The 18,303-nt window shown below is 41.6% G+C and overlaps 1 protein-coding gene across 1 annotated transcript in view; it reads right to left on the minus strand.

Moving 5' to 3' along the window:
- The window catches only part of LOC135516348 (protein AF-9-like), a 59,117-nt gene that overhangs the window by 14,763 nt on the left and 26,051 nt on the right, over window positions 1-18,303 (minus strand). The window contains exons 3-7 of the mRNA XM_064940600.1: window positions 7,589-7,671; window positions 7,136-7,279; window positions 6,253-6,291; window positions 5,076-5,204; window positions 737-1,336 (exon numbers count right to left, since the gene is read on the minus strand). Coding sequence (XP_064796672.1) covers window positions 737-1,336; window positions 5,076-5,204; window positions 6,253-6,291; window positions 7,136-7,279; window positions 7,589-7,671 — 995 coding nt within the window. The remainder of the gene's footprint in view (window positions 1-736; window positions 1,337-5,075; window positions 5,205-6,252; window positions 6,292-7,135; window positions 7,280-7,588; window positions 7,672-18,303) is intronic.

The following is an 18,303-nucleotide window of genomic DNA, read 5'->3' on the forward strand; positions in this document are numbered from 1 at the left end:
CCCAAAATGCCTGCAGTTTAGAATGCAAGTACAGGTATTAGGACATGGCGAGAGAGAGAGAGCGAGCGAGCGAGCGAGAGAGAGAGGGGTATTTCAGATTTGTTTCCCATCTTGACTCCATCAGCAACATGATGTTTCCAAAGGAACTGGAATGCAGTACAAAAAAACATTCCCAGAACTCTAATTCTTTGCGTAGAGTAGCAAATTGTCAACATTATAGTCGCTTGGCATGGACATCTTTTTGGGCTTTGTCAAAATGGAGCACCAGGTGAGAAATTCATGGAGATGGGGTGGTGGTTTAGAAGGCATCCATTTATTGTTACCATCATCCAAACAAAAGCAGCCCATATGCAGCTGAATACCCACCATGTTTCCGATTGCCTCCTCTCTGTTGTTCCTGCATGTAAAGCCGTAACAGTAGCAGAAAGCAATGGAACAATTCATCGATCCATTAATGTCATGGATTGCTCAAAAAGGTACACCTGGTTTCCAAGATCTACATCTGGTTTTCACCACTCACTGATTGGAAGGAAGAGATGAAAACCATCAGACACTGGCCACGAGGACCGGAATTACTCATCCCTGAATCAATCCTTTTTTTAAACTAAAATAATTGTAGGAGCTACAGAGTAGAGCCCAGAAGACATGAATTATAGTTTCAACACTTACTTCCAATGTGGTCAAGACAGACCACACCAACCAACAAAAACACCAAGTACAAAAAGCCTTCACTCACCACTGCTTTGGTGGACATATTGTCCTCCATGTCAGAGTAGTTGGCGTCCATCAGTTCCGGAAACGCCTTTCTGCGTTCCCCCAGCACCTCGCGGCCGTCCACCCGCAGTTTAGCGGGGTGCACCTGGGATTTGTCCTTCAGCAGTTTCTTATCCGAGTGGTGGGACTGGGCGTGCAACAGGGACGAGCCCCCTGTCGGTTTTAACGACAATTCCGCTAAGTTTTTCTTTTTCTTTTTGGTCACGTGGTCCTCGCAGTCAGTGACAGACAGTCGCTTGTTAGTCCCCGCCCCAGACCCGGCCCCGTGCAAGTAGCCCCCGTCCTGCCGGTGCTCCTTGGACATGGTCTTGGGCTCCTTGAAGCCCATCTTGGGGATGGGGGGGTTGTCACGAAGAAGAGGCTGGTTCTCTTTGGGTTTCTTGGAGAAATCTTTGGAGGCTTTGCTGGGTTCCCTGCCACAGTCTCGGAAGGCACTTTTGGTCTCTTTTGAAGGCTTGTCTTTGTGGTCCTTTGAGGGTTTGAGTAGCTTGGATGAGCTGCTACTATTAGTAGTGGTGGTGGTGGTGGTGGTGAGGAGGGCACCAGTTCCTTTGGAGCTGTCCTGCGGCAAAAAGCACAGGCCAGAGATTAGGTCTCAATTTATTTAGATAGGATCCTATAACTTGATGATAGACCATCTATCAACTTTGACTCTTGATTTGCAACAACTTGCTTGAGTTTGGTTTTGCGCTACCTTTAAGTTAAGTAGATAGTTTAACATTTTATTGATAGTTAGTGAAACATCTTAAACCATTTGGATTACATATAACATTACATAAGCTTTGTAAATAAAAGGTTAGTTCAGCCCTAACTAATGCTCCAAGGATTACGCACAGGCAAGAGGGAAGTTGATGAATGGAGAAATCCCACTTCAGGGTCAGTGGACACGACAGGGCAAACACCTAATGAGTCTGTTGGACACGCTGGCGATTAGCAACAACATGGGTCAAAAAGCTTGGCTAATAGTAACTCCCGGGATTCTAAGCAGATGGTAGGGGGCAAAAATTAACTTCTTGACCTCAAGGCCTTCTGTACATACAGTGCCTTCAGAAAGTATTCACACCCCTTGACTTTATCCACATCTTGTGTTGTCACAGCCTGAATTTAAAATGGATTCAATTAAGATGTCAATGGCCAACACAAAATAACCCCACAATGTCAAATTGGAATTGTTTATACATTTTTACTGAATGAATAAAAAGCTGAAATGTCTTGAGTCAATAAGTATTCAACCCCTGTGTTATGGCAAGCCTAAATAAGTTCAGGAGTAAAACTCTGCATTATTAACAAGTCACATAATAAGTTGTGTGGACTTACTGTGTGCAATAGGTGTTTAACATGATTTTTGAACAACTACCTCATCTTTGTACCCCACTCATACAGATAATTGTAATGCCCCTCAGTCAAGCAGTGAATTTCAAACCCAGAATCAACCAAAGACCAGAGAAGTTTTCCAATGCCTAATAAAAGAAGGGCCCCTATTGGTAATGGATAACATTTTTAAAGCAGACATTGAATATCCCTTTGAGCATGATGAAGTTATTAACTACACTTTGGATGGTATATGAATACACCCAATCACTGCTAAGATACAGGTGTCCTTCCTAACTCAGTTGCCGGAGAGGAAAGAAACCACTCAGGGATTTCACCATGAGGCCAATAGTGACTTTAAAACAGTTAGAGTTTAATGGCTGTGAGGGGAGAAAAATGAGGATGGATCAACAACATTGTACTTACTCCACAAAAACAACCTAATTGACAAATGTGAAGAGGAAGCCTGTGCAGAATGACAATATTTCAAAACATGCATCCTGTTTGCAATAAGGCACTAAAGTAAAACTGAAAACAAATGTGGAAAAGAAATTAACTGTGTCCTAGATACAAATGGCCGTGTTTGGGGTGGTGGCTGCATCATTTTATGTATATGCTTGTCATCGTCAAGGACTACGGATTTATTTTAGCATAAAAATAAACTGAATAGCGCTAAACAGGCAAATCCTAGAGGGAAACCTAGTTCAACCTGCTTTCCAACAGACACTGGGAGTATTGTACAATCCAGGTGTGGAATGCCTTCAGATTTACCCAGAAAGACTAACAGCTGTAAAATCGCTGCCAAAGGGGATTCTAACATATATTGACTCATGGATACACATGTAAATTAGATATCTGTATTTAATTTTCAATAAATGTGCAAACATTTCTGAAAACATGGTTTTCCCTGTCATTATGTGTGTGTAGATGGCAGAGATTTTTTTATTATTATTAATTTTGAATTCAGGATGTAACAACAAAATGTGGAATAAGTCAAGCCGTATGAACACTTTGAAGGCCCTGTACGTACCACTGAAATTAGTCTAGAGTCTAGACTGTTGACTAGATATTCCAGGGAAATGTGTAGGGATAATGAAATTAGAGGTTTGCCACGTCACAGTGAGATTTATTGGAGTCAAAATCAAAACAACAAAAACACTCTACTGGAGACAATTTACTTGCCTCCTACATGGGAGAGCTTGATTACAATGCTCAAATCTATACACCCATGACAACTAAATGAGCAAAGACAATGTTAAGTCTGGCCATAGCATATCAAAGGAATCCTAATAATCATTCATTTTAGAGAAAGCCCTTGTGCCACCCTGGGGCTCTTGTACTGCTGTGTCAATGAAGAGTCTATTCTAGAACAACAAGATAAAAGTTTAAAAAAGGGATTCCAGTTTGCTTGAGAAGAGACCTGGGAACTTGTTTTGTCAAGAATGTGGGGGAAGGGAGGGAACACTCAACAGCTGTAAGCGCAACCTTCATTTGCGCAGACGGTGAAAAAAAAACCTGGGAGGTGGAAGCGAAGTGCATTTCCTTTTCTCCAACTAAACGACGTGACCCGTGTGTCCCGGGGTCACACCTTCTGGCCCCCAGTCAATATTTCATAGAGGTCTTAAAGCCATTAAGCACGTCTAGACGGTAGGGGTGTGTTACGACCTGCCCAAACCCTTTGATTTTGTCTATCTGCTCCTGACCCCTTGACCTTTTGGACATCTAGCTGCTAACCCGCTCACACAAAACTGTTTAAGACCAGTAAAAGGTGGAGATAAAGTGATGCTCTATCAATAACAGCCCTCCCCCCTCCCCCGATACCAAAAGACTGGCACGTTAGTAGATGCTCCCAGAACATGTAAACCTATAATAATAGAGGCCATGAAAGTGAATGAACTGAGCAAAATCTAAAGGAACCCCGTAAATGCACATGTCAGCATTTGCTGAATGTCAAACGGCTAAAGTCCTAAGAGTATCACAGGATACTTTGCAAGTTAATACGATCTTCAGGCATTTCACTGTTCTAAAGAACTTTTCATGCCAAGCACCAGCAAATACATTCCATGTTACTTAAGATGGTAACATTTTAAATTGAGTATATGGATGTGTGCATTATGTACTTTCACTAGTCTCCTTGTAATAAATGACCTGCCACTCAGCACTATGTACAGAGAATATTACAATGCTGTACATAACAGTTCTGCTTAGATGAATAAAACATACTCGTTGAGCTGTTTTGGAGTTATGTGCAATAACGGCGTTTCAGCATTTTTGTTTAGCATATAAAAATGCACTTACAGTCAGGCATAAAAAGGCAGACTGCCATAGCATTCAGTAACACTTAAAAAAGCCATGTGGGGTACAAGTGAACCGGAAGGAGAGGAGATAACAGTAGGTGGGTTGCCATTGGACGTTAGTGGAAGTGTGTGTGTGTGTGACCCCTCTGCTCCATCAGTAATCCATCACACAGTCTGTTTGGATTGGAAACCGTTTCCATGTGCACCGGGCCTCTCGTAACCCAGCCCTTGCAGGAGTGGGCTCTGACGGGCCGTGGTAAATGATACCATTTAAACGGGACTAAAAATAACTCTTAATGGAAGCAACATGCCAGTTAGACCCCATATACATGTCGTTTCCATCCATGATGCTAAAAATGGTTCTCTGAGACTGCTAGAGAACTATTGCATCACAATGAAACACTGATACGTACCAAATTTCAACAGGCTTTAAAACGAGTGACTTCTTTATACTGCCTAATGGATACATTATGGCCGTTGCTATAACCACTATCAGTAGCATACCGTGCATAAGCCCAAGTCGAGCGTCTCTTGTAAATCCACAGACTTCAAATACCCTCAGCATCTTTGAACCTAGCCAACTATGCAGAGATTAAGCTGGGGGAGACTTCGAAGAAGTGGGAATTTCTGGGGAAGAGAGGGAGGAAGGGGAGACTGTCTAGCCCCGGGCTGTACCTGGAGACCGCCACTGACCTTTGACCCCGGGAAGACCTTGCTCTTCTTAGCATCAGACAATGTCAATGTCAGGGAGCTGCTGGGGAGGGTAGGCAGCTTGAGATGCTGGCCGAAAAGAGATGTGGAGCCCTCCTGCATTACCATCACCTGGAATTAAAATGGGGTCATTAAAACCGATGCCTTCATCCGAAGTGACTCATAGATCACAGGTGACACCCATTTTAATATATAATATGGGAATCAAACCAACAACAGAAGCAACATAACAGTAAAGACAATAAACCACTACAATAAAAAAAGACATTAACAGAATTATATTGTCCTGAGTTTTGTATCTCATTGTGCGCTCAGTCTGGGAGTGAAGAGCTTTATGAATCTATTTGAATTGAAAGTACTGCATCAATTGGACAGTTTCTTAATTCCTGCTTATAATAGTGGATTCTGCGTGAAACTTAAAACCGCTTTTGTTTGGACAAAAACTCAAGCAAGGCTCACGTATTATCGTAGTGGTCTTGTCGATGCCAAGAGCAGCAAACTTAACATTCGAGCACTTAACACTGCACGTTATTCCTGGAATCCCTCACAGAGTCATTGCTTTGCATGGAATGACAGTGAGCACGCGAAGAAAAGACAACACAGCTGCTTCACTGTGGGTCTAAATTTGAGGGTGCATTTGTTTGTGGTGTCACTTCAACATAGCAGCCGAGGGATGAATGAATGTTTCATGTCTTGCCTAGCAGCAAGAGGTTAACAAAGGGTTAAAACGCCACTGAGAACACGCGGCCTGTTTCTCAGAAGCTCCAGTGCCCTGCTGTTGAAATGAGCTGCTGTGAGTCAGCACCAAAACAACTTAGTAAGCATTTCCTTTCATACAACTTTCCCCACCTTCCGGTCTTTCCATTACCCTTTCTCCAATAGAAGCGGGGGACAATAGAGCAAGGCACGGGGGTGGGTTCCGCCTTTACAATGGCAGAGGAAACACTGGGTCAACAACATGCGGAAAGTCTCAGAAATAATAGATGCTCATCCAACTGTGCGTATTGGACACAGGTCCCAAATTTGACTGTGGGTCATGCTTAGAAGTCTATATTGCAGTAGTGAGAGAGTTATAGCATTGGGGAAGCTACAATATCAACACATTCCTAATAAGTAAATGTTTCAATTTGAAGAGAACACTAGTTCACATAAGTCTTACCTTCGAGTCTTCCAAACTTCTTTTGCTAGGATCCCGTTGCTGTGGACACACAAAAAGCATTTCAGTATACACACAGCAATCAGCTGTATTGGAGAAGGCCTCAAAACATCCAGTGGGCTGAAGAAATGTGACTGACAAACCAGTTTCACAATTAAACCACATCACATTCAGTGTACATCTGTTGCCAATCTTATTCATTTCTTCTGAAAAGGCATCCAATCTACGTTAAGGTGCACGGTGTTGTGCGTCCAGCCATAAAGCATTGGTGTGTTACTGGAATGAGCATGGCAGGAGGGCCTGCTAAAATAAACACACCCCTGATCTTGTAAATTCCTGAAGATATTGTCCACTGAAATAATTAAGAAATCTATTCCAAAATGGACATTCCTATGTGGGCACACAAGGCTTTCTGGAGGGCACAGGGAAGAAAGAATAAACGTGTGTATGAACACAAAAAAGTACTTCATTCCAGTCATAAAACATGAGTGGTTTGCCTGCCAATGGCTGACCTAATAAGCCCAGTTTCCTGCCAATGGCAGGTCTGATGTGTGACCGACATGGATGACACCTAGTTGCCAGCAAGGTCAAGGTTGTTTTTTTAAAAGAGCTACTCATTGGTCTAAGTTCCATTCAACTTCTGAATTGACATTTAAATCGTTTACCTTTCCAGGTGGCGTTCAGCTCAATAGCGTTAAGCATGGATGGCCATACTGGATGTTCAGGGCTTTGCTCCAGCCCGGGTCCTGATGATTACCTCAATCAGGTGTTCAAGCAGGGATGGAGCAAGCCTGTATATCCAGTATGGCTACCCATGCTTAAGGCTAACAGGACAAACACCTGCTATTGAGATGTGTGTGTGTGTGTCCCTCCAGTCTTGACGTACCCCGCCGGCTTTGAGCAGCTTCCTGCGGAACTCCTCCGTGGGGTTGTTGAAGGTGAGCTTCTCGCAGCGCAGGTGATTGACAGGTGGGTGGCCGTCCAGGTGTAGGAACAGGTCGTAGTCGAAGCGCACTTTCTTAGGTTCTTCCTGAGAAGAGCAGTGGGACATCCGTAGGAACAAAAGAAAGGAGAGAAGTCAGTTGCGTACTAAAGTCTAAAATGGAAAACATTCATACAAAAGGCAAAGTTGTTACCCATATGGAATTCATAAAGATCAACATCTGCACTGACCACATTAAAATGTGACATTTTTCAAATGCTCAACATAGATTATTTAAAAACTACCAATGTGGGATGATCATGGTCACCAATGGCACATAAATCTGGTTACGCCGTATGTTCACAGCTTGGGATCTTTAGTACGCAAATACACGTCAAAACCTTGTTAAAAATGTACCTTATTTCTGAAGTAAACTTCAATGGGCAAGATGAAGCCTGCGTATCCAGACTCCTCCACTTTATAGGGTGGATCCTTACACACTGAAACAAAGGGGAGAAAAATCAGCTTTTCACTCAACGCAGGCGTCACTTGTAAAGGTGTGACGTGTCCTATGTAACAAATGCCAGTGTGGGCACAGAGTCCCTCAATGATATAGAAAATATCTGGGGAGCCGTGTGTCCCTGTGTGCTTCTCACCGATCTTCCACTGTTTCTAATGCATCTGTCAATAAATCCTTGAATAGGAAAGGGAGTGATTCTCCCCTCTCCTTTAATAAAAAAAGGTAATGTGAATGTGACAACAGCACCAAGTCTCAAGGTAGCAGTTCATTTGCTAGCATGGCTCTAATATAATAGGTATTTTACCATGCATATTCATCAAGGCTACCTTAAGATTACAAGCAGAAAGCCCTTTGTGTGTGTGTGTGTGTGTGTGTGTGCAAGACATTGGCACTAATGGGAATTGGAATCTGTTGCTGCCAGCCAACAGCACTTGAATACAACTCAACACTGCCAGTGCCAAGACACTACATGAAATGCAGTGCTCTCTCATGGGATCTCATTATAAAATATGAAGACAATTTCCGCCAATAATCTGACGCAACGTCGATACCAGAAACCCTGGACTTATATTAGATACAAATACACATCCCAAAGACTTGGATCCACCCAGCAGCACACCACGACACACTTAGTTCCCACCAGGCTGATCAGGACAAACAACCTGCGCTTCAGGTCAGGTGACCCTCTCAGACACCTGTTTGGGGGGGGTCTCAGGGGGCTTTGCAGCAAGACTGCCAGCTCGTCTGCATGTGCAGTCAATATGTATTTACTGATAGTAGTTCTCTTCAATTCGCCTTTCAGCTGCCTTACTAACTTCATTTACATGTTTAGCTTTTGTTAGTCTTTACGGATTAGTATGAGCAGCATAACCATAGCCAGTACAGATTGGACATTTACTTAGTGCTTTATCAATGTACAATGGGCTCCATTGCCCATTTCATCTCATTTGGAGGGGTAAGTACACAATTTTATTTAACTAGGCTAGTCAGTTAAGAACAAATTCTTATTTACAATGTCCAGCCTACCAAAAGGCCTCCTGCGGGGACGGGGCTGGGACATAAAAAATAATAATAAAGGACAACACACACACACACAACACGACAACACTACATAAAGAGAGAGACCGAAGACAACACAGCAAGGTAGCAACACAGCATGGTAGCAACACAAAATGACAACATGGTACAAACATTATTGGGCACAGACAACAGCAAAGGGCAAGAAGGTTGCAGCTCGTTCCAGTCGCTAGCTGTAGCGAACTGAAAAGAGGAGCGACCCAGGGATGTGTGCGCTTTGGACACCTTTAACAGAATGTGACTGGTAGAACGGGTGCTGTAAATGGAGGATGAGGGACTAGACATCTCAGATAAGGGGGAGTGAAGCCTAAGAGGGTTTTTATAAATAAGTGTCAACCAGTGGATCTTTTTTTTTTTTTTTTTTTTTTTTTTTTTTACCTTTACTTTACTAGGCAAGTCAGTTAAGAACAAATTCTTATTTTCAATGACAGCCTAGGAACAGTGGGTTAACTGCCTGTTCAGGGGCAGAACGACAGATTTGTACCTTGTCAGCTCAGGGGTTTGAACTTGCAACCTTTCGATTACTAGTCCAACGCTCTAACCACTAGGCTACCCTGCCGCCCCTAGTAGGTCTTGCGACAGGTATACAGAGATGACCAGTTTACAGAGTGCGGTGATGTGTCCTATAAGGATCATTGGTGGCAAGTCTTGGTGGCAAGTCTAATGGACGAATGGTAAAGAACATTAACCGCTCGAGAACACCCTTACCTGCCAATCTATAAATTACGTCTCCGCGATCTGGCAGGGGCAGCAACCTTAAGAGCCTAAACCCAGATGTCTTTTTAGGGTTAAAGTTTAAGGAGCTCCTTTAGCACCTCGGACTCAGTGACCGCCTGCAAGGAGAAACTTTGTAGCAGAGCAGGGGGAAAAAGAGGAGAATCGGGGCTAGTTGCATTAGAAGGGGTGGGAGATGAGGAAATGTTGGACAGGCAAGTCTGAGTCAAATAGGAATCCTGACTTAATTAAGTTGTGATTAAAGAGCTCAGCCATGTGCTTATTGTAAGTGACAATCACATCATCAAGGGACATGGGCAGCTGTGAGGGTTTATTCTCCAGGTCTTTAAGGGTTTTCCAGAACTTCTTGGTGTTAGACCTACAGAAAGAGAACTGCACCTAAAAGTAACGGATAGCCTGAGTGCACTTATTTCTCATTTGCCTGAACGAGAGCAAGTCAGTATGCGCGTGTGAGGAACCTTTTGCCAAATACAATTTTTCAGATGGAGTAACTGTACAAGATCACAGTCGAACCAGGGACAGAACCTGTTTTTAATTCTCATTTTCTTTATGGTGGCATGTTTGAGCTCGGGACTATTTTTTCAACGTTTTGTTAAAAATCGCGCAAAATTTCAACGTCCTGCTACTCATGCCAGGAATATAGTATATGCATATGATTAGTATGTGTGGATAGAAAACACTCTGAAGTTTCTAAAACTGGTTAAACCATGTCTGTGACTATAACAGGACGTGTTTAACATGCGAAACCCCAAGGAAAACTGTTCACCCAAAAAATAAAATAATATCAATCCGCCAGTTGGCTGTATTGTCTATGGCAAGGGAAAATATATACCTCCCAGTTTACAAGTCGTACAGCTTCCACACGATGTCGCCAGTCTTGGCAATTTCCTTTAAGTTGTTCCTTGGTCAAATGAAGAAGAGACACTTGATTTCATCCGGTACACGACAGGATGTTTTGGAAGAGAGAATATCGACCATTCATTTCAAGACGTGAAGCTATTGAATACACATCGCCCCGCGATCAATTTGATTGATTATTAACGTTTACTAATACCTAAAGTTGGCTTACAAAAGTAGTTTGAAGTGTTTTGTCAAAGTTTATAGGCAACTTTGTTCATTTAAAAAAATGACGTTGCGTTTGAAGCAGTTTTTTCCTGGATCAGACTGGCTTCATAAATGGACATTTGGTTATACATGGTCGGATTTAATCGGGAAAAAGACCCAATTGTGATGTTTATGGGACATATAGGAGTGCCAACAAAGAAGCTCGTCAAAGGTAATGAATGTTTTATATTTTATTTATTTTGTGTAGCGCCGGCTATGCTAATTCTTTTGTTTACGTCCCCTTCAGATATTTCGGGGTGTTGCATGCTATCAGATAATAGCTTCTCATGCTTTCGCCGAAAAGCATTTTAAAAATCTGACTTGTTGGCTAGATTCACAACGAGTGTAGCTTTAATTCAGTACCCTGCATGTGTGTTTTAATGAAAGTTTGAGTTTTAGCGAGTACTATTAGCATTTGGCGTTGCGCATTTCCATTTCCTGTTGGCTAGGTGGGACGCAGACGTCTCACTTATCCCTAGGTTAACAAAACCACTGAAAATATCAAAAAAGAAGGTCCAAGCATCTTTGTCATGCTGATTCTATACCATTTTACAGAGGTCAGTTCATGAAGGAAGGCTTGCTCATTAAAGGTTTTTAGCACGCGTCTATGACAAAATCAGGACAGGACGTTTCACTGAGCAGCCATTACGAACACAGGCTGTAAAACAGTGATCACTAAGGTCATTACAGGAAACAGACTATTACGCATCAGGATTACCCATCAGGATATAGCGTTGAGGAGAGTAGTCTTTTCTGGGTTTTTGGAGCCATACCTTGTGGGATTGGTAATAATCTGGGAAAAAAAAATATTTAGGGTGTCCCATTGCTTTAGGACTTGGTCAGGTGGTTTAAGAATGTCTCAGTTTAGGTCACCTAGCAGGACAAATTCAAACTTAGTGTAAGGAGCCAGGAGAGAGCTTATATGGCAGGTAGGGTACAGGCCGGTGCTGATGGAGGACGATAGCAGCCAGCAACAGTCAACAAAGAGCTATTTGAAAGTTTAATGCTTAAAACCAGCAAATCAAATTGTTTGGGGACAGACTTGGTGGAGACAACCGAGCACTGAAGTTTATCCTTGGTAATGTGCCACTCTCCCACCTTTGGAAGATCTGTCTTGCCGAAAAAGGTTATAACCAGAAAGGGTTAACATCAGTATTCAAAACGCTCTTCCTTAACCACGTCTCAGTAATAACTACACATCTGGATTGGAGCTGTGAACCAATATTTCAATTGATCCATTTTAGGTAATAACCTTCTAGTTTTAATGTCTAGAAAACCCAGGCTTTTACGAGAGCAGAAATCAGTGAAGCAGATAGAGCACAAGTCAGAATTGGGGATAGCAACAGCAGATGGCCCAGGGTAAACATGAACATTTCCAGATATCATCAGCAGTAATACAATCAAGGCACGGTAGAGGACAGGGAGAGCTCTGCAGTGTTGATTTATTACATTTGAATGTGCATTAGATGGCGACAAGATCATACTGTACAGCCATTTCATCAGGTAACATGAATACAAAGCCGACGAGAGCTGGTTAGAATAGGATGGGAGACCAAAAGTCTGTAACCAATAGAGTCAGAGTCCCGAGTGTGGGAACAAAGTCTGTCCCACGGTTGGGTAAACAAGAAAGTTCATAGTCAGCAAAGCATACAGGAGTCATGAGGCAAATAGCAAAATGCACAAGAAAAAAAATATATACAGTGGTTCCTCCTTTTAAAAAGTTGTGTCATACTGCGGCATAAGTACGCTCTCTCTAATTCTCTCTCGGAGGAGGAGGACCTGAGCCCTAGGACCATGCCTCAGGACTACCTGACATGATGACTGTCCCCAGTCCACCTGGCCGTGCTGCTGCTCCAGTTTCAACTGTTCTGCCTGTGATTATTATTACTTGACCATGCTGGCAATTTATGAACATTTGAACATCTTGGCCATGTTCTGTTATAATCTCCACCCGGCACAGCCAGAAGAGGACTGGCCACCCCTCAGACTGGTTCCTCTCTCGGTTTCTTCCTAGGTTTTGGCCTTTCTAGGGAGTTTTTCCTTGCCACCCCGTGCTTCTACACATGCATTGCTTGCTGTTTGGGGTTTTAGGCTGGGTTTCTGTACAGCACTTTGAGATATCAGCTGATGTACAAAGGGCTATATAAATAAATTTGATTTGACTTGAGCACAACATTTAATTCTCAGCTATTTCTTCTGTTACTGCAAGTTATTGCTAGTTTGACCACGAGAGGGCATCTTTGAGAAGCATTTGATGTTATTCCAAATTGTCATTACCAGAGAATTTAAAACCTTTTTTGTAATAACATAGTATACGGGATTGATTAAGAAATTTGGCTTAATATTATAGAGTTTCAAGTCGGTGACGTCACTCGCTCTGAAACCTTGAAGTAGTTCTTCCCCATGCTCTGCAAGGACAGTGGCTTTTGGGGAGCGATGGGTAACGATGCGTCGAGGGTGGCTGTTGTCTATATATGCAGAGGGTCCCTGATTCGAGCCCAGGTAGGGGTGAGGAAGAACGGAAGCAAAACTATTACATGGGCACCATTTTAAAATCAAGAAAATCTCTTTGTAATTATGTAAGTCTGGATAGCGAGCTTGTTTGTTATCGATCGCTAGACCAGAAATAGTCAGAAGTTCATTTTTTGCCAACTTTTTTTATTACACAGACATAAGCACAGCTGACACCAGGAGGTGCGGATGTTTACTTTCTGAACAAGTATTTTTTTCCCAGTTTCGTCCGATAAACAGATTGTAGTGGTAAAATAAAAAGGGATACATTTTTAATGGAATTCTAAGCATCACTTCAGTCAAAAAAGGCTATGCGAACGTTCGATTCCATTAATTTGCTATGGGCTCGCGCTAGTGCTCAGCGCTATAGATAGCCAGAGTGAATTTACAAAAGCACCCAAATGTCCATTGAGAAAGCACAACAACTATACCATTTAGCTAAGCTAAGAATGACACGAATAATCAGTCAATAAACATTGGATAGTTTGATAACTATAGGCTAATATACTGGTAAGTTTGAGGTATAACTGCTAACGTTAGGTAGCATATCATTACAGCAGTATGTACCGGTATGTGGTTCGTAAGGACAGCGTAGCTAACAAATTGTCAGCCAACATAACGTGTAAGGTAACTTATTTGAAAAGTCATTACTTTATTACACTGAGTAGCAAGCCAGTCTATAGTCTATAGTTCAGCTATTAGCCCCTCCTCCCCAACTTGCAACAAATCTCATTTCCCTTTTCCACGCGCCATTATTCTGCTGCGGACTGGCTCACTTGTGGGCGTGCTGGCAGGATATGGCAGCATCTTTGGTTGTGCGTCAAGAATTCTGCATACAGTAGCACGTTTGTATGAAGGTGTGGTTATTCACAGGCAAATTGTTATATGCTATGGAGGTATATTTGTGTCTTTTTATCGAGAGCAAAAGCTTTTTTATTGTCAATCAAAAATAATTGTTCTGAAAGCAACTGTTTTCCGACAAAGGAAGTCATAGCAGACACCTATGAAGAAGGACTCTGGTAAGCAGCACTGGGCTGTACTGACGGATCCTGAAAATGTCTGCTGCTTCAGATTGAACGGTCATCTCTCAGTTATTGTTTTGAAATCTATACAACAACAAAAAAGCGGTTGTTTTCTTTACTTTCAGAGAGCGAGCTTACCAAGGGGTGGAAAATGTAGACATTGCCAGATGTCCACTGTCCGAGGAACGGGCCGCGGAAGCTTTATTGCGAGAAAGTGTCCATAAGCAGAGGTAACTTTGTGTTATTTTTCTCCATCTCTGCCTGTCTTGTTGTACATGGAACCTGTCTCACATGCATTCATTTAAAAAATAAAATAAAATGTCAGCTGCTAATTTTCAAATTTACATCACATAAACACAACCATTTTCACTGGACTATCTGTTGCTGCCAAGTCATGATTTCCCTGGGGGTTGGCCTTAAAATAACCAAGTGGTGAGACATATAGCCCTCTATATTTAAGTGTTTCAGGTACACTCCGATAGGTGTCTGTGTCACATACAGTATCTTCTATTGTTTGTCCTCAAGTGTCTGTTTTTCAGAATAAAGTACTAAGAAGACACTTTGTGTGTGGTCTCACCTGGTGTCCACACTCAGTCTCTCTTCTTCACTTCATCCCTCTCCCCCTTCTCCCTAAATCCTCTAGGTTTTATCAGCTGTTTTGTTGAACCCCTCCCGCATCTGAACTGGCTGACAGAGGGCACAGCATGATCATAGGTGAGATGTAACTTGGTCGGGTCAACAGGAAGTATTATTAAAGAGATGCTTTACAATGAAATACAGACCGATGTAGTTGTCCCAGAGTTAATGATCCAAGGTCAGTTTTGCATTTCACCTCCTGATTTAAGATGACTAACCGTGTTACAATAAAAAAACAAGGCATAATCATGCTCTCTAGTCTGCAGGTATGTTTTGGTGTGAGGGAGGAAGCCAGTCCCGTATCGCCACCTCAGCCGCTCAACTTCTTTGGGATAGGGGGCAGCATTTTCACTTTGGATGAATAGCGTGCCCAGAGTGAACTGCCTCCTACTCAGTCCCCGATGCTAATATATGCATATTATTATTAGTATTGGATAGAAAACACTCAAGTTTCTAAAAACTGTTTGAATGATGTCTGTGAGTATAACAGAACTCATATGGCAGGCAAAAACCTGAGAAAAAAATCCAAACAGGAAGTGGGAAATCTGAGGATTGTAGTTTTTGAACTCACCCCTATCGAATACACAGTGGGATATGAGATATTTTGCACTTCTTAATGCTTCCACTAGATGTCAACCATCTTTAGAACTTTGTTTCAGGCTGCTACTGTGAAGGGGGGCCAGATGGGAGCTGTTTGACTAAGGGGTCTGCCTGCAGCCTCGTTCTTAGTCACGCGCTTTCACATGAGAGGTATCTCTCGTTCCATTGCTTTTCTACAGACAATGGAATTCTCCGGTTGGAATATTATTGAACATTTATGATAAAAACATCCTAAAGATTGATTCTATACTTAGTTTGACAAGTTTCTTTGACCTGTAATACAACTTTTTGTCCGACTGGACCTGAACGCGATTTTGGATTTGTTCAGCAAACTCCCTAACAAGAAGCTATTGGACATAAATGGACATTATCGAACAAAATAAGCATTTATTGTTAAACTGCGATTCCTGGGAGTGTATTCTGATGATCGTCAAAGGTAAGTGAATATTTATAATGCTTTTTATGAATAATTATGACTACCCAACATGGCGGATATTTCTCTGGCTGGTTTGGGCTCGGAGCGCTGTTCTCAGATTATGCTTTTTCGGTAAAGTTTTTTTGAAATCTGACACAGCGGTTGCATTAAGGAGAAATGCATCTAAAGTTCCATGCATAACACTTGAATTTCCATCAACATGTATAATGTGTATTTCTGTGAATTCATGCGGCTCTCTGCAATGTCACTGCATGTTTTGGAACTACTGAAAGTAACGTGCCAATGTAAAATAAGATTTTTGGATATAAATATGAACTTTACCGAACAAAACATACATGCATTATGTAATATAAAGTCCTATGAGTGTCATCTGATGAAGATCAAAAGGTTAGTGATACATTTTATGTCCATTTGTGCTTTTTGTGACTCCTCTTTGGCTGGAAATATAGCAGGGTTTTTCTGTGAGTTGGTGGTGACCTAACAATCGTTTGTGGAGCTTTTGCTGTAAAGCATTTTTGAAATCAGACACTGTGCCTGGATTAACAAGAATTGTATCTTTAAAATGGTGCCTAATACTTGTATGTTTGAGAAATTTGATTCATGAGATTTCTGTGGATTTGTATTTGGCACCCTGCAATTTCATTGGCTGTTGGCAAGGGGTTCCGCTAGCAGAACGGGGCTCCCAGTTGACCCGAAGGTTAGGAGACACCGCAATTGACACCGCAAAACTGAGTGAATATTAGGGTAGCACTAATTCATGAACCATATGCTGTCAGTCGCTGTTCTTAACTCTTTCCTACCCCTCTCTCCCCACCTCGTCTTTCTTCCTTGTTTTATAATGTACACCATAGAGGTCGGCCGATTAATCGGAATGGCCGATTTCATGTTTTCATAACAATAGGAAATCTGTATTTTTGGACACCGATTTGGCCGATTGTTTTTCTTTTCTTTTTTTAAACTTTATTTAACTAGGCAAGTCAGTTAAGAACACATTCTTATTTTTCAATGACGGCCTAGGAACCGTGGGTTTACTGCCTTGTTCAGGGGCAGAACAGATTTTTACCCTGTCAGCTCTGGGATTCAATCTTGCAACCTTTAACTTGCAACAGTTAACTAGTCCAACGCTCTAACCACCTGCCTCATTGCAATCCACGAGGAGCCTGCCTGTTACGCGAACGCAGTAAGAGGTAAGTAAGGTAAGTTGCTAGCTAGCTAGCATAAATCACTAGTTAAACTAGTAATATCATCAAACATGTGTAGTTATCTAGCTTGTCCTGCGTTGCATATAATCGATGCGGGGTGCATTCGCGAAAAATGACTTGGAGTAGTTGTTCCCCTTGCTCTGCAAGGGTCACGGATTTTGTGGAGCGATGATTAATGATGCTTCGAGGGTGGCTGTTGTCGGTGTGTTCCTTGTTCGAGCCCAGGTAGGGGTGAGGAGAGGGACGGAAGCTATACTGTTACACTGGCAATACTAAAGTGCCTATAAGAACATCCAATAGTCAAAGGTATATGAAATACAAATGGTATAGAGAGAAATAGTCCTATAAATACTATATTAACTACAACCTAAAACTACTTACCTGGGAATATTGAAGACTCATGTTAAAAAGGAACCACCAGCTTTCATATGTTCTCATGTTCTGAGCAAGGAACTTAAACGTTAGCTTTCTTACATATTGCAATTCTACTTTCTTCTGCAACACTTTGTTTTTGCATGATTTAAACCAAATTGAACACATTTCATTATTTATTTGAGGCTAAATTGATTATTGATGTATTATATTAAGTTAAAACAAGTGTTCATTCAGTATTGTAATTGTCATTATTACAAATAAAATATATCTTTTTGTAAATCTGTATCGAAGTTGAAAAATCATAATCAGTCGACCTCTAGTACACCATATATGCATTGAAGTACAGATTGAACTTGTGTTTATAATATTACAATCATAATGCATTTATAACACCTGGATAATGAACTTTCAATACAGCATTTCACATTCTCCACTGGTTGAAATTAAGTATCTCATTGAAATACTATCCTGTGTCCTCAGACTAATGCAGATGACAGGAGTTAGAACAAAAAACAGTGCATATCTCTCTGTATATATTAATTACAAATCAATTATGTTCTTAGTCTATTGCATAGTTGCAATGCCTAATCATTGATGTCCCAGTAGTGATAAACACTGTTGAAGTGTATAATTGTAATATATACATGCAGACACAGCATCATTCAAATAATGGAGTTTGACATGACTGAAAAATAATGTCTCAGAGATTCATACCTGAACCGCACCTTTATTTGCCAAGGAAGAGTACATGATCATTGAATAAATTCAATGTACAGGCTACAATGTGGGAATCTCACGCGTGGTAATAACTACAGTAATTGTATATAGGACTTGCATCCTTGGCACAATAGAGTAATTATATTCTACTCTATCCATAGGCTTCATTAATGCCATTCAGACTTGAAGTTGATACA

Source organism: Oncorhynchus masou, chromosome 27, assembly GCF_036934945.1.
Source record: "Oncorhynchus masou masou isolate Uvic2021 chromosome 27, UVic_Omas_1.1, whole genome shotgun sequence".
Lineage (NCBI taxonomy): Eukaryota > Metazoa > Chordata > Actinopteri > Salmoniformes > Salmonidae > Oncorhynchus > Oncorhynchus masou.